This window comes from Schistocerca nitens, chromosome 2, assembly GCF_023898315.1.
Source record: "Schistocerca nitens isolate TAMUIC-IGC-003100 chromosome 2, iqSchNite1.1, whole genome shotgun sequence".
NCBI lineage: Eukaryota > Metazoa > Arthropoda > Insecta > Orthoptera > Acrididae > Schistocerca > Schistocerca nitens.
Window position 1 is genome coordinate 826,052,310 of NC_064615.1, and position 27,568 is coordinate 826,079,877.

General features: G+C 37.8%; 1 protein-coding gene across 1 annotated transcript in view; it reads left to right on the forward strand.

Moving 5' to 3' along the window:
• The window catches only part of LOC126237091 (disks large homolog 5-like), a 212,172-nt gene that overhangs the window by 896 nt on the left and 183,708 nt on the right, over positions 1–27,568 (forward strand). The window contains exons 2-3 of the mRNA XM_049946894.1: positions 13,465–13,580; positions 24,299–24,431. Of these exons, the coding sequence (XP_049802851.1) occupies positions 13,538–13,580; positions 24,299–24,431 (176 nt within the window). The 5' untranslated portion in view covers positions 13,465–13,537. The remainder of the gene's footprint in view (positions 1–13,464; positions 13,581–24,298; positions 24,432–27,568) is intronic.

Consider the following 27,568-nt stretch of genomic DNA (forward strand, 5'->3'; position numbering starts at 1 on the left):
GATAGTAATCGAGGACATTAGCAGTATTGTATGTAGTAAAATGACCGTAAACGAGTGACCGAAAAATCGCTACTTTAAGAAAGACTGCTGCTGCTTTTCCTCAATAGTAGTTGCCATTTACCTAATAGTGCAGATTACTCATTTATACAGTTGATATTTGTCAGAGGAAAACGATGTGTGTAGAGAATATATATGCTTATGTACTCTACAGTGAGCATTATTCCCTGGGACTGATGACCTCAGATGTTAAGTCCTATAGTGCTTAGAGCCATTTGAGCCATTATTCCCTGCAGTAGCAACCAGTACACAATAGTTATTAGGATGTGTACCTCAGTGTTGAGTAACTGAATTGGAATATTTAAAATTGTATGCTGTAGTGTCTACATTTATGCATCAGAATTCAGTGCTCTGCTTGGAAATCTGCACGTGAATGCATGGCATATGTGAAAATCATTTCTGTTTCTTGTCATGCCAATATATAAATTCTGTGAAGCTGACAACTGCAGATTTCATTAAAGAGTAGATGAACTAGCATGCAAGTGTAAGAACTCAAGAGCCTTGAGGAGTGCCATTGAGTTGTTTGAGCATTGGGCGAGAGTTGTATTGTGACTCTTCAAGCTTTGTTGTATTGCTTATTTTTGTTGATGAGCCACTTGTTGATTGTGGGTGCATTGTTCCAGTAGCTTTCACAATAACACTGCAGTCCTGGTATATTTCTATGCCGGTTAACACACTGCTGCCAGACTTTCATGCACACGTGACTGAACTATGAAGTCCATGGCAATTATGTTAATCGCTGTTGGTAACACCAAAGAATTTCCACAGATCTTTTAAATTTGTGCAGAGCTGTCCATATTTATCTCTGCAAATTAATAGTCATTGTTAATTGTTTAGGTTTCCCTAGTACAGTTGTTTGTAACTTTCTGACTTAACTGTTTGCAATGAAGCAGTTATAATCAGAATATTGTAAGGTCGGGTAATTATTGTATAAAAACATTAGCTGTCTGTGCGGACCCAATTCAGATATGTCCATGTAACGGATACATATCTACAGAGTATGGATGGCAGGTGATTCATGAATCATGATTATCATACAAATTGTACAGGCTGCAAGGCAAAGGGCAATAGAATGACTGCCAAGTGAGGCGTAAATATCATAGTTACAAATCAGGTCTTTTGAGTATAATGGCATTCTACCTACTACAAAACTATTTTTATTCAATCGCTCATTATCTTATGCACGAGCACATGTGAGTCAAACTTTCAATCATACTAAGAAGTTATAAATGTACAGTATGTACCCAGATTTGTAACTGTTCATGATATGGATATAGTTTTTTACAAAAATTTAAATGGCATGCCATTAGAAGACCAACAGATAAAAAGATTTTCTGTTCAATATGTTGTGTATGATATATATATATTGCTTTTATTTTATTTATTTATTTATTTCGTATTCCATTAATCCGTATTGTGATAAATCACAAGGATGTGGAATGAGTCATGATTACATACAACAGATATAATACACATATATAAAATGACAAAAATGTACCATAAGATTATGAATAAGTTTGTAGGTTAAAATCAAATCAAAGGTATAGCTCAAGTAATATAAAACAATACCTAAAAAGGAAATATAGTACATTTTCCAAATTAAACAAATAATACACATATATAAAATGACAAAAATTGCTGAGAGATTTGTGTGGACAAATAAATAAATATGTTCACTTGAAAATAGTATCGTGGCCAAAACTAGTTGCCAGTAATCATTGAATTCATAAACCAGCTTATTGCTGTTCCAAAAACAAATTTCTTTCTTGTCTTTTTGTAGAGGCCTACTACTTTCTTGTCAGAATGTGAGCACATTGATGTATAGACACAGTTATTTCCATTTTACCTCTTTTGTTATAATATTGGGTCAATTCACACGAAGTGGTCTGAGAAAAAAAAATAATTGGTTGCTTGACTATCTCAGAAAAATTTTATATTTGCTGGGTGAATTCCCCAATGTTTAGTAGTCACAAAAATATATTTAAAAAAAAATATTGTTTTTTATTTTGAAATGGTGGCCATGTATGTTCCAGGCCACATGCATTTTTTTCATATTTGCAAGCGTCTACATTTTTTTACAATTATTCATTAGTGGATTGTCCTAAGACTTTCAGATAAAATGCATTTAGTTCAACACACTCTGGGCTACAAATTAACATCATTATCACTTAGCTGAATGTATTCTTTATTATATTTTTAATAGTTCAAAGTTATCAGCCACAAATTAAAAAAACTCAGTTTTTGAACAGTAGTTTTCCAAAGAAAGATTAATTTCTCAGCTTTAATAGTTTTTCTGCTGTTACACTGTATAGTATAATTACTTTAGAGTATCAATGGTGAGCAGCTTACACATAAAAAAATACACTAATTTGAAAATGGATTTTTTTTTAATGTTTCCATTTTGTGGCCTACAATAGCTTTGTTGGGAGACCAGATAAAAATCTGAAAATTTCACAGTTAATAGGCCTTTATGATATCAAACTTCAGCATAAATTTCAACTTTGAGATTCAGTTGGATGTTATGGAAAAAAATTACAAACACGAGTCAAAAATATGTTTTAACATCTGTGATATCTAGGCTTATGGAATAAAATCAGTCACAGTACATAATTTAATCATATCTATGATTACTTACTTTTTTTATTGAAAATAAGGCTGCTAATTACATTACATTGTTCTCTTGTTATATGTTTTTAGTTCATCGCTCATTGAACATTTGTGAAATTTGTTCACACATTATAAGTTTGCCCAGTCACAGTTGTAAATTCCATGGGAGACGGCTTCCTTAGTACATTTTTAAGTGGCATCCAAACTTGTTCCTTCTAAATTTGTTCAAAAGATTTTCTTGGTGCTGGAGGGTGATAAAGTACATAAACATCTTGGTTTTGACAGTCAATATTATCAATTTTGCCAATCCACCACTGTTCATCGTAAACACAAGCCACTAAGTCTTTATTTTAAAGAACTCGTTGTACAAGTTTTCCACAATGATGAAGTTCACTATCAGGCGAAATTGATGTGACCTTACACTTCAGTAAGTTGTGTGAATGGATTACAAAACAATGAAAACATAGAGTGCCTTCAATCTTCTGACAAGTGTTGTACCTTTCCTTCAAGACACTGTCATAGACTTCTTGTATTTCCTCACATTGTACAAAAACATAGGTAATTCCTTTGATATGTTTTTTACAGAATTCAAACATTTCTTGAGGTGTTATGATATGATTGTCATCGGTCCGCTGTGACTTGCTTTTGTAACAGCTCGCTTTGTTGTATCCCTGACACCATCACAAGCATTATTCCCATGGCATGAAGTGAAAAAGTGCCATTCTACATCAAACCCAAAATCTTCTTTATGAAAGGAGATGTTAATAATTTTTGTTTGTGTTTATATTGACTTGCTGCCCTGTAAATCACCTTTTTTATGGAAGGGTGGTGCATTTTAGTTGAAAAATGTGCACTGTTGAAGTGTTGTGTTCAAGGTAGTCACTTATGACACAAGCTGTGGCTCATTAGTTTATTTTCATCTTTATAATAGAATACAAATGGATGAACTGTGGCCTGTGTGTTTACCCAGCGGTGCCCTTGTACTTCATCTTGAACAACAAAGGAATAATTTTTCGAAAAGTCAGCAAGAACTAAGCATTCATCAGCTGCCAAGGTTTGCTTTTTGTCTTTCAAAACTTTCTTTGAGCTTTTGCAATAAAATGATGCATTTTCAGATTTTCGAGGTTAGCCACCAAAACTTCAAAAAACTCTTCTCGTGATTTTATTACTATCACCATTTCAGTTCTGTCTTGTGTCACCCATTGTTTGTATTTTATATTGTCAGGAATCAAATCGTCGTCTTCGGATTCTTCAAACATGTCAAGTAAGGCATGTTTGCCTAGACCGTCTTCACATTTTCCCTTGATCAGGCAATTGTAACTGTCAATATTGCATACCATAACTTCCAAAAGGTCTTCATAGTCAACTCTAAGATTGGCTCCATCTGTCATCAACTTTACATTCTGATGATACAAACAAACACAAACATTATGGGTGCCAGATGCCGCTGCAACAATACATCATCTTTGTCTCAACTCGCAAAACTTTGATCTTCCTATTTTAATGTCAGGGTTTTCTTTTTTTTGAATTCAGTGAATAGTTCATTTAAATTACACAATATTAACCTTTTTTGTCTTTGAATCTTAGAACCAATTCCTTTCACAGGAACACAGTCTTTTTTACCAGACATCAAATGGCTGTTATTGTCATCATCATAATACTTAATAACTTTGTTGATTGTGTTTTCATCTACCAAATTAGATGCACTTTTCTTTTGTAATGCTGGTAAAATTCTCTGTTCTTTTACTAAGTGCCTTGTTAACTTAACAAGACATTCTGACGCATTAAATTCACCACTAACTTTTGCTCGACTCCTAGAATTCAGCAGTAAACTGATAATCTTAATTTTATCCTCATTGTTTGAAGTACTGCATTTAGTTTTTAGTTTTTCTATCAAATCGTCATATTCGGTTGGTGAAGTTTTAGAACTTCCATCTGTTTTAGTGCAAAATGTATTTTGAAACGAAACTTCCAAATTCTTTTTGACTGTAGCTGCCACTTTCTCAGTTTTTGTATTCAAGGCACTTGGTATTTTATCTTGACTTAGTTTTCTAATTTTACTCTAGCAGGCCATATACCCAGGATTTCACAAGCTGTATCTACTTTTTTTAACTGCTGAAAAGTCTCAAAATTCTGTATCTGAGGTTTCACTATGCTTTTCTTTTGAATTACAAATATCTTAGAATAACATGTTGGACACGATGATTTTCCTGGTATGATATTGACAAAAGGGCTTTCATTTTTAGAATAATGATCAAATGTTATTTCTCACATACCTTTTGTTATAGGTTTCTTATGATTCTCAAAAAGGTCCATGCAAGACCAACCAAAAAGGTGATGAATTTTTTTTAAGTATTTCATTTCACGGTACTTGTATGTTGAGTTGACCTCTGGGCCGACTCTTAAGTAAAACAACTTTTTTTCTTCTTCACTGCAATCTTCGATTAAAGTAATGTCTTTAGGATGCACTCCATACACATTTTATGACATGCTTCATCAATAATAACACCAACAGAACACTGAGACACCATTTTCAACTGCACACTTTAAGAACTTCTAGCTAAATAAGTGTGAGTAGACAATTGTTGGTGTAAGGGGGAAGACAACAATCAGACTTATATAGGCTTGCAGATGCAATTGTTAGCTTGCTGAAACAATTACAACAACATTGTTTCGACAAATAATCATTATCTAGTGTAATTTGATGTGTTACATTATGCATTGGTATACTTTATTTGATAGCCTACCAGATATTGCGCATGTTAAAAATGTATTTTTGACTTGTGTTTGTAATCTTTTTTCTGTAACTTCCAATTGAATCTCAAAGTTGAAATTTTTTACTGAAGTTTGGTATCGTAAAGGTCTATTAACTGTGAAATTTTCAGATTTTTATCTGTTCCCCCAATAAAGATATTGTAGGCCACAAAAAGGAAAAATTAAAAAAATCCATCTTTAAATTAGTGTATTTTTTTAAGTGTAAGCTGCTCAACATTGATACTCGATAAAAAGTAACTATACTATACAGTGTAATAGCAGAAAAATATTAAAGCTGAGAAATTAATCTTTCTTTGGAAAACTACTGTTCAAAAATTGAGTTTTTTTAATTTGTGGCTGATAACTTTTAACTATTAAAAATATAATAAAGAATACATTCAGCTAAGTGATAATGATGTTAATTTGTAGCCCAGAGTGTGTTGACCTAAATGCATTTTATCTGAAAGGCTTAGGACAATCCATTACTAAATAATTGTAAAAAATGTAGATGCTTGCAAATACGAAAAAACGCATGCAGCCTGGAACAAATAGGGCCGCCATTTCGAAGTAATAAACAATAAATTTTTTAAAAAAATATTTTTGTGACTATTAAATATTGGAGAATTCAGCAAGCAAATATAAAATTTTTCTGAGATGGTCAAGCAACAAATTATTTTTTTCATGGGCCACTTGGTATGGATTGACCCCAGAGGCGCCGACTTGAAAATATTTTTGGGGGGTCAAGAATCATTTTATTAGGTACTACATTTGACAGGTAACTTTGCATTTCCATCTACATGTTCGACACTCCAAACCAGTCCTATTTGCAGGTGACACCAGTGTATTGATTGAAGGTGGAAATATAAATGCTTTTAGGCTGTATGCTGAAGTCACAAATGAAAAGATTTCAGAGTGGTTTATGAGGAATAAGCTACTGATTAACCCCTTAAAAAAAAAAAAAAAAAAAAAAAAAAGAGCCACTTTACAATTCCACACACAGCAAAATTAAAAATCCAGTAAAACCAAATATTTCTTTGGAAAACCAAAAAATTTTCACTGAAACAAAATTGCTTTGTTTACTTACAAGATAATCTGAAATGGAATTCTCACATCACATTCTTAAATTCTAAGCTGTCTAAAATGACCTATGCAATGAGAATTATAGGGAACAACACAAGTGCTGGAGGAGAGAGGTGTATTATGCACGCATACTTTCCCTTTTGAGTTATGACATCATATTCTTGGGAAATTCCCCTCCCAGCATAACAACGTTCAAGAAACAAAAAAAGATTGTGAGGATAATGAAAAATGCAAACAGCTGAGAATCGTGCAAATTACGGGTGACTAGCCCCTACCCCTCGACTCGCCGAAACGTCAATCACAATGCCATTTCTGTCGGAGTATAGGTCAGTAGTGGTACAAAACAAATACATAAATAAAGTTGAAGAAACATACCTTAATTTTTGATGGCAAATGTACTCCTCCTCAGATCATTCCTGCATATGAACTCGTCATATATGGTGTCAAGGTCGAGTTTCATCGATTCAGCTATGTGGGCGTTGAGAAGGGTGATGGCATAACGATGATCCTGCCTCATTGTGGAACGAAGATACATTTTCACCCTTCGCAGACAAGAAAACGATCGCCCAGCGTTGCAGGACATTACTGGAATCGTCAGCTCTACACGTATGAATTTCACTAGTTCAGGCAGTAGGTCAAACAGTTGGTTTTCCTGTTGTATGTATTTCACTATGTCATCCAATGAACTAATATTCGCGGACTCACCACTTCGGATAATCTCATGCGTTCTTTGTCTATATCTGATTCATAGAAAGATAAAATACCAAAGGAATGTTTTATCACCACCAAGAAGAAATTGTTCAATTTGATTTCCAAACATGAATGATTGAGTTTTAAACTGTGATTCCAAGAAGCTGATGGATGTATCCATTGTTTCATAATACGATCTTCTATATTTGTCACATACTTCTGTGAATGTTTCTACAGATGAATTGATGGAGTCATCATATTTCTTAGGGACTTTTCTTCTATGGGGTAATTTTGGGGAATCAACATCCATATCTTGACATTTTGAAGTTACTTCACCCCAGAATGCTTCAAAATTGTTTCTCATAAATTTAATAGAAGTTACAAGAGTGGAAATCATCTTATTGACCTCTAAGTGTAGAGATTTCCTCTGTAGTGCTATGTTTACGGTATCAATGTGACCAAACAGTTTTACCAAAAGTGATAACATGAAAAAGAAATCATATGTCTGCATATTAATCAAAAAGCCGTTTGCTTTGGCCCCAGTGTCTTAATTGTCATTTCTTGAAACATTTAGAAAAAATTCCTGAAGTTCTGTATAGCTGGACAAAACTGAAGACATTTCCAAGTATCTTATGGCCCACCTTTTAGGACAGAGTGGTTTCAAATTTGTAGAGGCATCTGCCTTCATGTGAGCAAAAAGATCTAATCGTTTATGTGAAACTCTCCCAAAATGTATTAAGTCCTTCATGACATTCAATGCATTTCGGCATTCTGGAACTGCTTTCACAGTGTCTTATAGTGTTAGATTTAAACAATGTGCAAGACAGTGCACAAACATAGCTCTCTTCTCCATTTCCATAAACTTTGCCTGGACACCATTATATAATCCGACCATGTTAGCTGAACCGTCAAAGCATTGGCTCCTACAATTAGATGTAGGCAAATCAAATCATCTTAAAATGTCGATAATAATATCAAACAGAGCCTTAGCTGTGGTACTTTGTATTGAGTATAGCCCTAAAAAATATTCTTCTATCTCTAGCGAAGCATCAACAAATCTTATACAGATACTAAATTGCTCTTTGGTGGCTATATGATTTTTAGTAAACAAGCTCGGTTTTTGTTCATTTGTGTAAGTTTTTCTTTGGAAATCTGGCTAAATACATTGATATCTGATTGTAAGGATTTGAATTTCAGTACAGCTTATCTGTGGCAGCCCGATGCTTCATGCGCTTTCAGTTTTTCTATCCCTTTCTTCCAGTTCGTAAAACCAGTTTCCATGCAAGTTTTTTCCATTTTGTGAGAAAACTGAAAACGATTTTCTTCAAACATTCGTCTGCAAATTTTGCAAAAAATAACATCTTTTACCTTATTGTAATTGGTCCATGCAAATTGCTGTTTCCAAGAGGGCTGATCACAGCGTTGTTTTTTCCGGGAACAGTGTTTTTTGTCACCGCCACAGTTCCGTCACTATCTGTGTCTTTGTTGTCACACACAGCACCACTAACACTGGGTCTAGCTTCACCATTGCTAACACTTGCCACATTGTCACATTTCTTCCTAATTATAAACTTGTCCATTTTAAACTGGACAGTAAGAGACAAAAGATTAACAACTGAACCTAGTCACAGTAAGACTAACTGACCACTGGCGATGCCCAGCTCTGGAATATTTATGTTCGCTGCCAACATTAGCTGCAGCCTGTGTAACAGTACTGTGCGCCTAACAAGAAGCAGCCATGTAAAAGTAGTGTTGATTAGTGTTAGGGCCGGCTGTAGGGAGGGGCGAACTGCGCCATCACCCAGGGCGGCAGATTTTTGGGAGCGGCAATTCCATCTTGTGTAAATGAAGGAATGTGAGAATAAATTGGAAATACAAATTATTCTTAAAATCAAGGGTCTTATTGAAAATTATCTATGGTACAGAAACAGTGTGCTCCGATTTACGAAAGAAATGTTTCCTCCAACAAAAACGGCTTAAAATGTATTGCACTGTAAATGTATCACTGACTGCTGCTTTAATCTTAAAGACATATTCACAGCAAAGAAACGAATGAGTGTGATATGTGAAAATAAGGTGTCATGTATGAAATATATTGTGGGAAAAGTTGACTATGTGGAAAAAGGGGGGGGGGGGGGCGCTTGACATGTTTGCACGGGACGGCAAAATCCTGGGAGGTGGTGCTGATTTGTGTGGTGTTGTACCTATTGATTGTCAATAGAATTTACAAAAATGAAGTGTCCTTCTAGCAATTGCCATCAAATTCGGTGTCTCTATTGCTCATTAGTTCTTTTACAAGCTGCCAGCAGGCTGCTGTTGGAGGAAGTGGAGCTCGTCCTAGCAGCCAAAGCGCTGCGAGCTCATGGTGAGCTTTCGTTCCCCGCATACCTCTGTACAGTAAAAGTGTGCGAATAGTACAGATGCAGGGGACAAACCCTGTCACGACAGTTCGTCATATGCAGAGGTTAGAGGAGTAGCTGAAAGGAATACGCAATAGCTCGTAAAATTGGTATTTTTTTCCTACATAATCATTACATACTATTATGCAAAAATGTATGTGCAAGTTTTAACAAATTTCCCAGTAATGGATGAGGAAGGGGGAGAGAGCGGTGAGAAATGCATGTTTGAATATTTGGGGGGGGGGGGCACAAAGTACCTTGCCCCCCCTTAAGTCGGCACCACTGATTGACTCTATTGTTTTTAACATTTTTCTACAACCCTAACCTGAATTTTGTCCCTCCCTACTCCTTTTTTTATAAAACACATATATTGTTTTTAACTTCTGAGAAGCCTGCTGTATCTGACTAAATGTTATTCCCTTCCAAATCCAAAAATGTATCTTTATTGCTTAGATTACAGCAGATTATTGCTCCTAATCAACAGTAATAGGAGCATTTGGGTTTCAGACATCCAAGTTATTCTTTGTTCAGCTAAACTTATGTAACAAGGCACAGAAGTACCTGAGTGTTTAGTCATCACGTGAGTTTTTCAGCCTGCTACAACCAACATTCTTTCAGCCAGGCTAGCAGTATCAGGGAACTAGCACATAGCAGTAGAAACTGTGACAACTGAATTCATGCTGCACTAACCTTTCAGGACCTCAAGAGTTTGGCAAAACATGTGAACAATGCTAAACCTGAGCAGAGCTGTGTTCATATTAGTCATAGGCTTTGAGTATTTCCAAATCTTTCAGCCTTGGGTCAACAAGATCATACTGCATGCTTATGAGGTATCATCACAGTTGTCTAGTCAGTGTTGTTGTATTAAGCATTTAGGTTGAGCGTAGGAGATAGCAGACATTGATTCACTAATCTGTTTGCAGTGAAGATCGGTAAACAACCCATCCAGATTTATTTCCCACGAAGTGCTCTATCAGGATGGCTTTCTTATGAGAACTGACTGCTGCACAGTGTATTTTATTTTATTTTCTTGCAAAAGTAGCTTGCAGTGAGTAAATGTACTTACGAAAGATAAGCTCCAAACGTTCATGGATGCCATTTTCTGTTGACTCTTGTGAAGATAATTCTCGTCAGAGTTATAACATGAACTTTAGATGTAACATGCATTAGGACATCAGTGAGTGAGCAACCGTCTCACAGTCAAGAAGTAATATGATGGCATCTTAATCTCCAGGAGATTTAATTAGCTACATTATAAAAGACATTTGCACTGATGTGAGAAATGCCAGTAGGATAAGATGGGATGTGTGTTATAACTTCATAATTGAGATGAAAGTTGACTTTGTCAAGAAGGATTCAGAGTGTCAAAATTGATAGGCAATTACTGTTATTGTTAGCAGTCATTCCATTGTGCGTGTCTGCAACTCAATGCTTCCTCTGTGTGGTGAGTAGCAATCGGTCCTTTGCTTATTGTTGTCATTTCATCCTGGAGTTGTTTGGTGGTGATATTCAATTTTGTACTTATTTGACAGATCATCATCATCATCATCATCATCATCATTTAAGACTGATTGTGCCTTTCAGCGTCCAGTCTGGAGCATAGCCCCCCTTATAAAATTCCTCCATGATCCCCTATTCAGTGCTAACATTGGTGCCTCTTCTGATGTTAAACCTATTACTTCAAAATCATTCTTAACCGAATCCAGTTACCTTCTCCTTGGTCTGCCCCAACTCCTCCTACCCTCTACTGCTGAACCCATGAGTCTCTTGGGTAACCTTGCTTCTCCAATGCGTGTAACATGACCCCACCATCTAAGCCTGTTCGCCCTGACTGCTACATCCATAGAGTTCATTCCCAGTTTTTATTTGATTTCCTCATTGTGGACACCCTCCTGCCATTGTTCCCATCTACTAGTACCTGCAATCATCCTAGCTACCTCAACCTTATTGATAAGGTAACCTGAATCCACCCAGCTTTCGCTCCCATACAACAAAGTTGGTCGAAAGATTGAACGGTTCACAGATAACTTAGTCTTGGTACTGACTTCCTTCTTGCAGAAGAGAGTAGATCGTAGCTGAGCGCTCACTGCATTAGCCTTGCTACACCTCGCTTCCAGTTTTTTCACTATGTTGCCATCCTGTGAGAATATGCATCCTAAGTACTTGAAACCGTCCACCTGTTCTAACTTTGTTCGTCCTATTTGGCACTCAATCTGTTTATATTTCTTTCCCACTGACATTACTTTCGTTTTGGAGATGCTAATCTTCATACCATAGTCCTTAAATTTCTGATCTAGCTCTGAAATATTACTCTGCAAACTTTCAATCGAATCTGCCATCACAACTAAGTCATCCGCATATGCAAGACTGCTTATTTTGTGTTCACATATCTTAATCTCACCCAGCCAGTCTATTGTTTTCAACATATGATCCATAAATAATATGAACAACAGTGGAGACAGGTTGCAGCCTTGTCTTACCCCTGAAACTACTCTGAACCATGAACTCAGTTTACCGTCAACTCTAACTGCTGCCTGACTATCCATGTAAAGACCTTTAATTGCTTGCAAAAGTTTGCCTCCTATTCCATAATCTCGTAGAACAGACAATAACTTCCTCCTAGGAACTCGGTCATATGCCTTTTCTAGATCTATAAAGCATAGATACAATTCCCTGTTCCACTCATAACACGTCTCTATTATTTGTCTTAAGCTAAAGATCTGGTCCTGACAACCTCTAAGAGGCCTAAACCCACACTGATTTTCATCCAATTGCTCCTCAACCAATACTCGCACTTTCCTTTCAACAATACCTGAGAAGATTTTACCCACAACGCTGATTAAAGAGATACCTCTGTAGTTATTACAATCTTTTCTATTTCCATGTTTAAAGATTGACAGATTAAGTGCTAAAATAAAAAAGTAATTAGTATTTTGTAAAGTTTGCACTGTGAGACCATAGGCAACCACAAATTCCTTTAATTAAATCATTAAAAAACTAATGTGTGTGCTAGATTATTCCTGTATCATAAAAAAACACACTTATTGCATAAATATATGCGTACAATGCAACAGTGTACTTAGGCAAAGCTGACTGAAAACGGTAATGGAATAAAGCAAAAGCATTTTAGAATCTATTGTGGGTGGTTGAATCTTCCTCAATAATCCTTCCTTGAATAACACTCGTGCAGTTCAACAATATCCATCATGGAGAAACTAAGTACTATCTCATTGTTATTTTTTATTGGACCAAGTTGCTTATGTGAAAAATTACATATGATATACTATTTGATAGTTATTAGTTTTCATTATTGTGAGTACAAACTGTGTATTATTTATAGCAGATGTTTGTCATCAACAGGTAATGAATGATCACCCTTATCTGCTTATTCGTTCACTAATTCATTACATGTTACAGATCTCATCTGGAATGTAGCTCAAGTCAAAGTATACATTAGCTAAAGACAAGCAACAAATGACGCTTTGTTAGTTATTTGTATGGCATCTGTTATTGGTTGATATTACTACTAATTCACTTGCTAATAAAGACAATGTTGGTTTTTTGCAGTTATATGTTACTGGTATTCCATTTTTTAACTTTATTCCATTTTAGTTATTTGTTTGTTTGGGTCATCAGCCTTTTTTATTACGCAGCCCAGCTCAGTTTTCTCTTTTGTGTCATAATGTTCCTTATACTAGCCAATGTTTTCCACATATTCCTTTTTGCATTGATTCTTTGAGGTCTCTCCTGAGCCCTTAATCTTATCAGTGTACTTAATTTTCAGAATCGTTCTGTAACACTACAGGTCAAATACTTTCTTTGTTTTGTGTTCCAAGTTTCCAGTTTCATATATGTGACTGTTATTTCTCTTCTTCAGGTCATACACATAAAGGACACAAAATGAGGCAGAGAGAAAGATAGTTTGACACTAATTTCGGCAAGATCTAAACATGGCTTCGGGCGGCTCATCATTAGATAGTACAGGGAGCAATGGTAAGTGAAATGTTGAGAAAAGCCTGTAATTACTTCATGCTTGACCGTCCCGTACTATACATTTTGAATTTAACTGTGTGGCTTCTGGTATTTATGAAGTAATGTTGTATAGAATTGAGATGTATGTTATAGTTATATAAGCAGTGTTACTATTATTTGTTTCACTCAGCCAAATATCACTGCTGGCTGCGGTGGTCTCGCGGTTCTAGGCGCTCAGTCCGGAACCGCGCGACTGCTACGGACGCAGGTTCGAATCCTGCCTCGGGCATGGATGTGTGTGACGTCCTTAGGTTAGTTAGGTTTAAGTAGTTCTAAGTTCTAGGGGACTGATGACCACGGATGTTAAGTCCCATAGTGCTCAGAGCCATTTGAACCATTTGAACCAAATATCACACTTAAATATCTTCAATATTTCGCAGCCCTGTCAGCAACTGTATAAATATTAATTTTAATTACAAACAGCCTAAATTGCACCGTTTACCTAGAATTTACCTAGGTTTCAGTCGGGATAACCCACTCTTCTTCAGAATAACAGTATCTACTGTTTGTCCATAGTTGACATCGTCAAGCTAAAACTACAAATCCATAAATTATCCTCAAACTGCAAAACTTATCTGGCACTGCCTCGGCCCCACTTCGTGACCACGATGCGGCAGCTACGAGTGTTGTACTAGAACTGACCGTAGCGTCATGAGGCACGCCTAGGCGGACACAATACCGTGCGCCTGCGCATAAACTGTATGATAGTTACTTGCTGGGACAAGACGTGAACTCAACTCCTGACCTTGAATTTACTAGTAAAGTGAAATAAAAGGTATAGCTGAGGAAAAGGGCCTATATGTTAATCTGTGCAGGACGTACTTAGATCGATTGTCTTAACATTTATGAAGTATTCATTGGTTATGATATGAGGAAGACATCATGTGCTTAAAAGGTATGGCCTATCTAGGAAAATTTTTGTGCTTAAGCATGAAGCTTAATCACCTAAAAAGAACTTAGGAGTGGGAAGGATAATATAAAGCCAACATCGTCATTATTACGACTAGGTCTAGAAATTTTTTTATGACGTAATTGTTAAGCACTTGCTTAGCTATGGTTACAATGCATGAACATGCTATTGACTTAGCACACAAATGGTCATGATTGAACTTATGAACAAGTCTATATCTAATCTGTAACATCCGGCAATACAGGCCATACAAATTAGATGGTGATTATTCAAGATTAGTATATTTGACATGAAATGGTCTAGAATCAAGCCAAAAACTAATGCACGTGCCTGATTGAGCTTCTTGGCGAAGTTATGGTTATGAGTTGCAGAAAACACCATATTAGGGGTTAATGTGGCGGCAATGGGGTACTCAATTTGCCTTCATGGAGGTGATCCACACACATACAGTAAAAACTGTGTGTGGGCCACTGCCATCATAATACGGGCCTGGAGACCACTGCCATTGAACTTAGGGAATGACAGTGGAAATATGCTTAAAGCTAAAGTGTGACTTGGCGAACATCGCTCCAGTCAACACACTTAAAAACTATTGACCGATATAGGTCGATTATGCTCAAGCAAGTTTTTAAGTGGGTTGACTAGAGCAATGGTCACCAAGTCACAATTTGGCTTAGAGCATAATTGACCTATGTTGGGCCTCATGAAGCTACGGTCAGTTCTAGTACAGCACTTGTGGCTGCCGCATCGCTGTCACGAAGTGGGGCTGAGGCAGTGCCAGATAAGTTTTACAGTTTGACGATAATTTATGGATTTGTAGTTTTAGCTTGATGATGTCCACTATGGACAAACAGTAGATACTGTTATTCTGAAGAAGGTTGGGTTATCCCAACTGAAACCTAGGTAAATTCTGGGTAAACGGTGCAACTGAGGCTGTTCATAATTAAAATTAAATATCACACTATCTCAAATGTTTGTTTCTTTGAACATTACCCTTCTGCCACTATTTGGAGAGATTTGTTTCACTTTTGCCTGCCTTCCTTAGATATTTTGTGGAAACACTTACTGCCAATTGAGATTCTCATTTAGTGTGTCGTGTTTCAGGATGGCATTGTGAGGTCCCAAACTACTCCATTTCTGTGTGTTGGTTTCTTTGTTAAAAAGTAAACATGGCTTTCATGATGCCATCTTTTTCAGCTTGTTGCATTTTCTATAACTGGATCAAAGATTTTCCTTTCTTTGGCTTTTAGTTGCTATGCTAGTGTTTCTTGTTCATTATGAAATGTTTGGTTACATGTAGAGCTGCTGCAAAAACTGAAATGCTGAACTGTTTTCAAATGTTCCTTTAGAAAGGAGAATCCAGAAGAATTGCCCCAGTTTAATCCTCATGCCATGGGAAAGATGACTGTCAGTGGTGTTGAGAAACAGCTGAAAGTGAACAGAGCTCCAGGGCCCGATTGAATCTCTATCAGATTCTATACTGAATTTGTGGCTGAGTTAGCCACTCTTCTAACTATAAACTATAGTAGATCCCTCAAACAAAAAGTTGTGCCCAGTGACTGGAAGAAAGCAAAGGTCACAGCTATCTACAAGAAGGGTAGTTAGTAGAAGTGATCCATAAAACTACTGTCCAATATCCTCGGCATCAATTTGTTGTAGAAACGTAGTACATATTCTGAGCTCAAGCATAATGAGGTATCTTGACCAGAATGACGTCCTCACAACCAACCAGCATGGATGCTGTGAACGCTCGTCACATGAAAACCAACTCTCTCTTTTCTCGTGGGACATTGTGAAAGCTGTTGCTTAAAGCAGTCAGGTAGATGCATTGTTTCTTGACTTCCAAAAGGCATTTGATCCAGTACCACGTGTACACTTACTATCAAAAGTACAGTCGCATGGGGTATCAAGTGAAATTTGTGACTGGATTGAGGACTTTTTGATAGGTAATGTGCAGCATGTTATCTGAGGTGAAGAGTTGTCAGATGTAGGAGAAACATCTGGTGTGCCCAGGGTAATGTGTTGGTACCCTTGCTGTCCTTGTTGTTTATTAATGACCTTATGGACAATATCCCCCCCCCTCCCCCCCATGAACCATGGACCTTGCCGTTGGTGGGGAGGCTTGCGTGCCTCAACGATACAGATGGCCTTGCCGTAGGTGCAACCAAAATGGAGGGGTATCTGATAAGAGGCCAGACAAACATGTGGTTCCTGAAGAGGGGCAGCAGCCTTTTCAGTAGTTGAAGGGGCAACAGTCTGGATGATTGACTGATCTGGCCTTGTAACACTAACGAAAACGGCCATGCTGTGCTGGTACTGCGAATGGCTGAAAGCAAGGGGAAACTACAGCCATAATTCTTAATTTTTCCCGAGGGCATGCGGCTTTACTGTATGGTAATGATGATGGCGTCCTCTTGGGTAACATATTCCGGAGGTAAAATAGTCCCGCATTTGGATCTCCAGGCGGGGACTAACCAAGAGGACGTCGTTATCAGGAGAAAGAAAACTGACAGGAATGGGAGAAAGAAATACAGTAGAAGAAGAATGGGTAGCTTTGAGGGATGTAATAGTGAAGGCAGCAGAGGATCAAGTAGGTAAAAAGACGAGGGCTAGTAGAAATCCTTGGGTAACAGAAGAAATATTGAATTTAATTGATGAAAGGAGAAAATACAAAAATGCAGTAAGTGAAGCAGGCAAAAAGGAATGCAAACGTCTCAAAAATGAGATCGACAGGAAGTGCAAAATGGCTAAGGAGAGATGGCTAGAGGACAAATGTAAGGATGTAGAGGCTTATCTCACTAGGGGTAAGATAGATATTGCCTACAGGAAAATTAGAGAGACCTTTGGAGAAAAGAGAACCACTTGTATGAATATCAAGAGCTCAGATTGAAACCCAGTTCTAAGCAAAGAAGGGAAAGCAGAAAGGTGGATGGAGTATATAAAGGGTCTATACAAGGGCGTTGTACTTGAGGACAATATTATGGAAATGGAAGAGGATGTAGATGAATATGAAGTGGGAAATACGATACTGCGTGAAGAGTTTGGCAGAGTACTGAAAGACCTGAGTCGAAACAAGGATCCGGGAGTAGACAGCATTCCATTAGAACTACTGACGACGGCCTTGGGCGAGCCAGTCCTGACAAAACTCTACCATCTGGTGAGCAAGATGTATGAGACAGGCGAAATACCCTCAGACTTCAAGAAGAATATAATAATTGCAATCCCAAAAAAAGCAGGTGTTGACAGATGTGAAAATTACCGAACTATCAGTTTAATAAGTCACAGCTGCAAGATACTAATGCGAATTCTTTACAGACGAATGGAAAAACAGGTAGAAGCCGACCTCGGAGAAGATCAGTTTGGATTCTGTAGAAATGTTGGAACACAAGAGGCAATACTGACCTTGCGACTTACTTTAGAAGAAAGATTAAGGAAAGGCAAACCTATGTTTCTAGCATTTGTAGACTTAGGGAAAGCTTTTGACAATGTTGACTAGAGTACCCACTTTCAAATTGTAAAGGTGGCAGGGGTAAAATACAGGGAGCGAAAAGCTATTTACAATTTGTGCAGAAACTAGATGGCAATTATAAGAGACGAGGGGCATGAAAGGGAAGCAGTGATTGGGAAGGGAGTGAGACAGGGTTGTAGCCTCTCCACTATGTTATTCAATCTGTATATTGAGCAAGCAGTAAAGGAAACAAAAGAAAAATTCGGAGTAGGTATTAAAATCCATGGAGAAGAAATCAAAACTTTGAGGTTCGCCGATGACATTGTAATTCTGTCAGAGACAGCAAAGTACTTGGAAGAGCAGTTGAACGGAATGGACAGTGTCTTGAAAGGAGCATATGAGATGAACATCAACAAAAGCAAAATTAGAATAATGGAATTTAGTCTAATTAAGTCGGGTGATGCAGAGGGAATTAGATTAGGAAATGAGACACTTAAAGTAGTAGAGGAGTTTTGCTATTTGGGGAGCAAAATAACTGATGATGGTCGAAGTAGAGAGGATATAAAATGTAGACTGGCAATGGCAAGGAAAGCGTTTCTGAAGAAGAGAAATTTGTTAACATCAAATATAGATTTAAGTGTCAGGAAGTCGTTTCTGAAGGTATTTGTATGGAGTGTAGCCATGTATGGAAGTGAAACATGGACGATAAATAGTTTGGACAAGAAGAGAATAGAAGATTTCAAAATGTGGTGCTACAGACGAATGCTGAAGATTAGATGGGTAGATCACATAACTAATGAGGAGGTACTGAATAGAATTGGGGTGAAGAGGAGTTTGTGGCACAACTTGACTAGAAGAAGGGACAGGTTGGTAGGACATGTTCTGAGGCATCAAGGGATCACAAACTTAGCATTGGAGGGCAGTGTTGAGGGTAAAAATCGTAGAGGGAGACCAAGAGATGAATACACTAAGCAGATTCAGAAGGATGTAGGTTGCAGTAAGTACTGGGAGATGAAGAAGCTTGCACAGGATAGAGTAGCATGTAGAGCTGCATCAAACCAGTCTCAGGACTGAAGACAACAACAACAACAACAACAACAACAACAACAACATGGACAATATTAATAGTAACCTCAGATTTTTTTACAAATGATGCCATTATCTGTAATGAATTACTGTCTGAAAGAAGCTGCAATAAATATTCAGTGTGTGAGTCCTGCACCATATAGGACTAACAGGGGATATTGAACATTTACGGAGAAGGGCTGTACGAATGATTACAGATTTGTTTGACCTGCGGCAGAGTTTCACAGAGATACTGAAGAAACTGAACTGACAAACTCTTGAAGATGTATGGTAATCACCCTGAGGAAGTTTACTTATCAAGTTCCGAGAACTGGCTGTAAGTTACAACCCTAGGAAGGCACTAAAACTCCCTACAAATCCATCACATAGGTATTGTGAGGAGAAGATTATATTAACTACAGCATGCATAAAGGCACTTAAAAAAATCATTCTTCCCACACTCCATACATAAATGGAATGGGAAGAAACCCCAGTAAATGGTGCAGTGGGACGTATCCTCTGCCGTGCACTTCTCTATGGTTTGCAGAGTACAGCTGTAGATGTAGTTGCTTAAATGGCTGTTAAGTAATGGTCAAACTCAACATGGACACCAATAATTTGTGATAGAGACTCTTTATCAAGCAGTGTGGTGCAGTGGTAAGACACTAGACTCTCATTTTGGAGGACTGTAGTCCCTATCCCCATCTGGACATCTGGATTTAGATTTTCTGTAGTTTGTCTAAATCAAATATTGGGATGGGCTCTTTGATGAAGACACATCCAGTTTCCTTTTGCATTCTTCCTCAGTCTGAGCACATGCTCCGAGTCTAATGACCTCATCATTGATGGGACATTAAACCTCATTCTTCCTTTCTTTTATTAAGAAACAACTTTGATAAAATGGTAGACCATTTCTTTGTCATTGATCCTTGACTTGGTTACCTCTGTGTTGGAGGGGTTGGGCTGAATTAATTGGCGTATGTATTTAAAGGTCTTTGCATATTTTATTTAGCTCAATTTGCCCCTAGTTCTTTGGAAACTAGGTAACTTGATGTCCATTATAAACTGTATTACGTCAAATGAGATTTGATCGCCCCCATTTATGGATTCAGTCGATAATCTGTTGATCTTTTAACTGTTGTGTTAAAAGAATAGATTTTCATCTGGCTCATTCATTTCTATGGCACAAAGACTGGGAATTGCCATTTCTTAATTAATACAACTGCCTAATAGATGTTCACAAATTTGACTCCTTCCATAATTCATAATTATTTTTGGTAAATGTGGTAACAGTAATTAAGACTTAGTCGACAAGTGAAGCCCAACCATCTTCAAATATTTTTCCTGTTTTTCTGATGTATAACTCTACAGTATGATCTGAAAGATAGAAGAAGGGATTTCCTGTGATAGTTTCCTCCCTTAATTTTTACCCAGCTAAGCCATGTTTCCACCTTTTAAGTACTGTTCTGTTGACTGAACACTTAATCAACATTTACTTTATGGATGACTTTCTTCATTTTATTTGATATGCTGCACCTTCCCCTATCTATCCCGGTTTCCTCCCTGAGGAAGGAACTAATGTTATAAAAACTAGGCTGAGTGTTTTAACTTTTAAATTTGACAATTGGCAGTACCGGAATTTTTCTTCCTGAAGGTATATACTGGCTAGCCATTCTGTCTGTCTGCAATATTATGCCATTTATTCAGTCATTTCATGTTTAGGAATTTAGCATTAATTACACAAGTTCATCCATGAAAATAAGTTCTCCTGTTATCATTCTTGACAATTTTGGATTTTGCACATGTGTTGTGAAAAATCGTAATCGTGACTGTGTACTTACTGAATTAGTTTCATGGGTACTGCATATAATTGATGCCACATGTTTATAAGTATCAGCTGTTGTGTGTGGGATTTGAGTGATGGTTTATACCTTGGATATATTAGTATTTGTAAAAACTTACCTTCAGATCAGTGAGGGTTACAGCAGTGTGTGTGTGTGTGTGTGGAGGGGAGGGGGGGCGTAGGGAAAGGGGGGAGGGGAGGGAGGGAGAGAGAGAGAGAGAGAGAGAGAGAGAGAGAGAGAGAGAGAGAGAGAGACCATACGACCCTACCTAAGTCGTCATCCTCCCTCCATCTGAATCGTTAGTATGATGTAATGGCCATCACATTGGTCATGGGACTGACCTCAGACAGACACTATATCCTTGTAATGAATATTGTGATTTCTTATTTGTTGTACTTCCTGAAAGGCTGAAACTCTTTGCCTAACAGGGATTCAAACCCTGAATCTCTTCTTTTGCAGGCAATACTATGACATTTTGAGAGACAAACATGACTTCCAACCCACCTAACAGATTCTGTTTAAGAGGACACTCTCCTGCATGCTTCGCTTTACTACTACTCCTATGAGAAAGCAAGCTTTGGTTGAGGTTGAGCATTATGATTACATAGCTCAGTGGATAACAGCAATGTCTATGAAAGGCAAAGATGCTGACTCATGTACTGACCCAGACCAGCATATGTTTTAATTTCTAAGGGAGTAAATAACAGCCAACACTCAGCTGTAGAGTGAAACAATTATTCTGGTGATTGATTGCTTGCATAGTCACATTTTAACTGCTTGTTTCTCTTCACTAAGATACAGTCCGATGCAGTTGTCTTATATGTCTCTCATATGAGAACTATAAGGTTTATGCAATAAACCCATGGATGTAAGACTGTGATATTTTCAGCAATGACTACCATTTACAGATTTTTACTCGAGGTTGAAAATATTGCAATGTATGTTAATCAAAGTTTTTGATTACTGAAGTATTATTATACTGTAAACCAAAGGTCAGTTATTGGAGACTCTAGAAAATAATTTTGTGAAATGTATTGAAGGCACAGTGTATGTCATCATTAATTTCATTCTCTGTGATTAGCAAAATTTGAGCGCATTGTATGTAGCAGCATTATTAATTCTGTTTTGATCCAAATGATGATTTAATCAATAACAGTGAAGGTTATTTTTCATCTACTATCATACTTATTCGTGTAGAACTGTAATTAACAAATGTCATTTATAATATATGTAGGCTTCCCATATTTTTGGGTCCAACCCAAGACCTACTACCGTTTTCCTTTGGCTCCAACCCAGGACATATTTTTGAAATTAATTAAAAGTCATAACACTTTACTGAAACGTTAAATTTTACTTATCCAGATGTATTTTTCTCTAGATATGACTCTTTTCAGAAGTGGTTTGTACGTGATAAAATTCACAACAAGGAAGTTCTGAAATAATTTTAAATTTAGCAGATGTTTAACAGTAGATAGTGAACATCTACTGCTTTCTGCAGATCAAATATTCTCCGTAGCTGAACAATCCCTTTCAACTGGAGCAGATGACAAGGCATTGCAGACTCAACCATTTTAGAAATATGGGGTGGGCCAAAAGTCACCGCTCATCGTAACCTATTGAAAACATTAATGTCATTGTGTTTGTTTATGATAATTATAGATACAAACACCAGAGTGCAGTGATATATTTTTTTCAGATAATAATTGATACAAACACCAGAATGCACTGTTATTAAAGCAAACATCTTTGACATTGTACATTGTTGATTTTCATCTGTTATAAAGACATTTTCTTATGAAAAAAGTTTTTGCTTAAAAAAGTGTTAGCAAGGTGGTTGTAATTTAATAATAAATAATGGAATAATAATTCCAACACTGTTCCACCCACAAGGAAGATTGACTACAATTTACAGAAATCTTTTGAGAAAAGTGGAGCCACAGAGAATTGCCCCTGGTTAAGTAGGCCAACAATAAGTCATGAAACTAAGCTTAAGGTTTTAAAAGTGGTTATCCAGAGCTCTAAAATGTCTACTCATAGGCTACCTCTCAAATAGTGTATTTCTAGGACTTCTGTGCAGAGAATTTTACATAAGGCCAAATTCAAATATTACACACCTCATGTCATACACAAGCTATTGGAAAACAGTCCTGGTTGTAGCCTTCAGCTTTACGAGACAGTGTTAAATGTATTAGGATAAAGTAATAATGAGTTGTTTCCTAAGATAGTGTGAAGTGATGAGGCAACTTTCAAATTATCAGGTCATGGCAACAGTCACAACTGTACATATTGGTATGCAGAGAACCATAGAATTGTTTTTGAGAGCCAGTTAAATTAACGTGGTGTTGCTCTTTGGAATGGTATTTCATGTCGTGGAGTAAGTGGACCTTGGTTGTTTGATGACAGTAACAGGAGTGAACTACCTGGAATTGTTGACAACCCATGTGACTCTGAGACTACAAATAACATGCGACAACTTCAACTCACTTTGCTTTCAACACGGTGGATCCCCACATTACAGTGGGTACTGTCTTTTGGCCCAATGTGTATTGAAAAATGAAATATCAGTCTTTTTAAACTCCCCACTTCTCTTCAACAATGTGTGGTAATTTTTCAGAATGTGAATCACGACCTACACTTTGGTTTGGAATTACCTGGTTCATTACACCATTTCAGAAGTTTATACTAAAAACACACTTCTTTCAGACCATGCTTAAATGATGAGACAAAAAAACAAATAGAGGTAAAATGATCAAAAACATGTAGATTAGTTACTTCACACAAGAGAAGAGCATAAACACATTGGCTCTTCTATGTTGCCAAATGACTAAGTGAAAAGTTATGGTGGGACTGGTAACCATGCCTCTCAGTCAATGTCAGCTCTTTTTTTGGAGACATTATCATGGTAGTGACACCACTGTGAGAGAATATTCTCATTGAGATAAAGTGTGTTTCAGTTGGCAAATTTCTCATCTGTGAGCTCATGTTGATGTTCCGAGACACTCCTTGAAGAACTGTTTAATCTTATTGGTTATATAGAAAAACACAACTGTCCTATTACACTGATAAATTATTCAAATCTCCTCGACATACATATATATGTATGTGAAAATTAACTGAGACTCTTTCAGAACTCCAGTTGTTTTATAGTCAAGTCTGTGGGTATTAAAAGGATGTAGCTAAAATTTTTTGCCTGCTATGAATAATCAACTTTTCTCAAACAACTTGCCTTGCAGACACTTTTGTTTCCCCCTTCCTTCCATTGTGTTATAATCCCCCCCCCCCCCCCCCTCTCTCTCTCTCTCTCTCTCTCTCTCTCTCTCTCTCTCTCTCTCTCTCTCTCTCTCTCTCTTCTAACTTACTTACATTGCTGCTGGTTGCTTCATTAAACAACAAATTTTTGGATAATTTTCAGGAACGCTGTCCAGAAGCTATACAGTGTCCAATAATGACAGAAGTAACTCATCTGGGGTTGCCTCTGTAAGAGACTATGATGGCCTTAAGCAACAATGTGACAAAGCGATGCATGAACTCCAACTACTCAGGAGGTACAAAAATATATTATTTCACTTTTTTTTAGTATACTTTTATTTTTTTATATAAAAGTGATATGATAAGTGTATTTCCGGAGGTGGTGCACGACAGCATATAAATGTTTGGGGGGGGGGGGGGGGGGAAATCACATTATCGCCTTGAGTTGCTGATAAAATTGTTTATTTACACAACCAGTTTCAGTCGACTGACCATCATATGGCATGAATCTGTTCATAGCATTAGCACTGACAGCAGTTATAGCATGAATGAATGCACTACCCATCACAACTTTTATTAATTGATGATGTGACTTATATTATGATATGATAGCAATGTCTAATTCATGTTTTTTCAATCGTATCCAAGACATCACCATTTTACAAATAAATATATATATATATATATATATATATATATATATATATATATATATATATATATATATATAGATGATGAGACTTACCAAACAAAAGCGCTGGCAGGTCGATAGACACACAAACAAACACAAATATACACACAAAATTCAAGCTTTCGCAACAAACTGTTGCCTCATCAGGAAAGAGGGAAGGAGAGGGAAAGACGAAAGGATGTGGGTTTTAAGGGAGAGGGTAAGGAGTCATTCCAATCCCGGGAGCGGAAAGACTTACCTTAGGGGGAAAAAAAGGACAGGTATACACTCGCACACACACACATATCCATCCACACATACAGACACAAGCAGACATATTTAAAGACAAAGAGTTTGGGCAGAGATGTCAGTCGAGGTGGAAGAGTAGAGGCAAAGAAGTTGTTGAGAGACAGGTGAGGTATGAGTGGCGGCAACTTGAAATTAGCAGAGATTGAGGCCTGGTGGGTAACGGGAAGAGAGGATATATTGAAGAGCAAGTTCCCATCTCCGGAGTTCGGATAGGTTGGTGTTAGTGGGAAGTATCCAGATAACCCGGACGGTGTAACACTGTGCCAAGATGTGCTGGCCGTGCACCAAGGCATGTTTAGCCACAGGGTGATCCTCATTACCAACAAACACTGTCTGCCTGTGTCCATTCATGCGAATGGACAGTTTGTTGCTGGTCATTCCCACATAGAATGCATCACAGTGTAGGCAGGTCAGTTGGTAAATCACGTGGGTGCTTTCACACGTGGCTCTGCCTTTGATCGTGTATCCCTCTGTTTTATATATATATATTACAATGCAAGAGAAGCAGTTATAATACAATAATACATGGTTATAAGGTAAATTAACTACAATAATATAGAAAAGTATGTAACATGTAATGATAAGCGCTAAGGATGCGAAACAGAGCGATTTTCATATCCCACGTGAAGCCGAATACACTGCAGCTTAAATAGCCTTGTCATTTGCTTCAAATAGGTCTTGAGTCGAACACGGGTTGTTTAGTTTCCTGCAGACCAGTAGGTGTTGTGGGTCTTGCTGTTCTCCACACTCGCAGGGCTCGTCTGCACTGATGTAGCCCCATTTTTCCAAGTTTGCTCTGCATCTTGAGGACGCCTGTTCGTAGTCTATTCAGGGCTTTCCAGGTCGTATATGGGAGTTAAGAGCCAGCTGTGGGTTCTTCCCTGGGGCTATTCCCTGGTCTTCCTGGGTCCACATTGTACCACAGCTGTTCTCGTCGTGCTCTAGGCGATAAGAGTTGCTTCAGTTGTTTGTAGGAAACTCTTCCTTGATTTAAGTCGGCGAGGTTGAAGATTGTATCCGAACATTGGATGCCTGGGATCTGTCTCCTGTTTATGTTTCTCAATTTCTGCGGCAGTCCTTCTTCTGATGTCTGGCGGGGCTATGCCCATGAGGTGGTACAGCTGCTTTGTGGGAGTTGGGCGGAGGCATCCTGTCACGATGCGTCCAGTCTCATTCAATGCTATATTTACTTGTTCAGCGTGGGTGGAATTTTGCCAAACGGGTGCCGAGTACTCCGCAGTGGAGAACTGCGGAGAACTGTAGGTTGCGCTCCCCATCTGCTATTTGTTAGCTTGCGGATGATGTTGTTCCTGGCACTCACTTTCATCTTTGTGGCCAAACAGTGTTCCTTGTAGGTGAGAGCAGGGTCAAGTTTAATCCCAAGATATTTTGGTGTGTTGCAGTGAGATAGATGTTGTCCCTTCCAGCTTATGTTGAGTTTCCTCCTTGCTTCCTTATTACGTAGGTGAAAAGCACAGACCTGGGTTTTTGCTGGGTTTGGCTTGAGGTGGTTATTATCATAATAGTCACCCAGCTTTTCAATAGCTAAAGTTAATTTACTTTCTACCTCGTCAAAGGTTTTTCCCTGGGTGGCAACGACTGTATCGTCTGCATAGATGAAGGAGCGAGCGTCCATGCTGATCGGTTGGTCATTGGTATAAATATTATACAGCAATGGGGCGAGGACGCTACCTTGAGGTAGGCCGTTTTTCTGGGTCCGCCATCGGCTCTTCTTCGACTGCAGCGTGACAAAATACCGTCTATTCTGCAACAGGCACTGGATGAATTGCGCCAGTCGATAGTCTTTTGTGGTGTTATATATTTTTGATATTAACTTACTGTGGTTTATGGTGTCGTAAGCTGCTGTAAGGTCGATAAAGGCTGCACCTGTAATTTGTTTCCGCTCGTATCCATCTTCTATGTACTGTGTAAGATTGAGGATTTGTCCACAGCCTGACCTTCCTGGGCGGAATCCTGCTTGCTCTTTAATTATATTCTTGTCTACATGTTCTGAGATGCGGTTAAGGATCATTCTTTCTAAGACTTTATAGAGCTGGCAAAGCAGGGAGATAGGCCGAAAATTTTTAGGGTCTGTGGGGTTTTTTCCAGGTTTTGGTATAGCTACTATATTTGCCTTCCGCCAAGTCTTGGGGATTTTCATTTCAAGAACACATTTGTTCATCATATCTAGTAACCACCGCCTGGTAACAGGTCCGAACATTTTTATTTGTTCAGGGTGTAGATCATCTAGGCCAGCGGCTTTATTAATTTTCATTATGGAGATGGAATCTTCTAATTCTTTCACAGTAAAGGGGGTGCCTAGGTGGTCTTTTTCTCGAGTGCCTCTCTGTAGTTTCTTTCTTGGGTGCTTCCTGTTGGTTTTACCATTAAGTAGAAGTTGATTTGCTATTTGGTTTGGTGTGACCTTATACAAATTTTGTGTATTAGATGAGG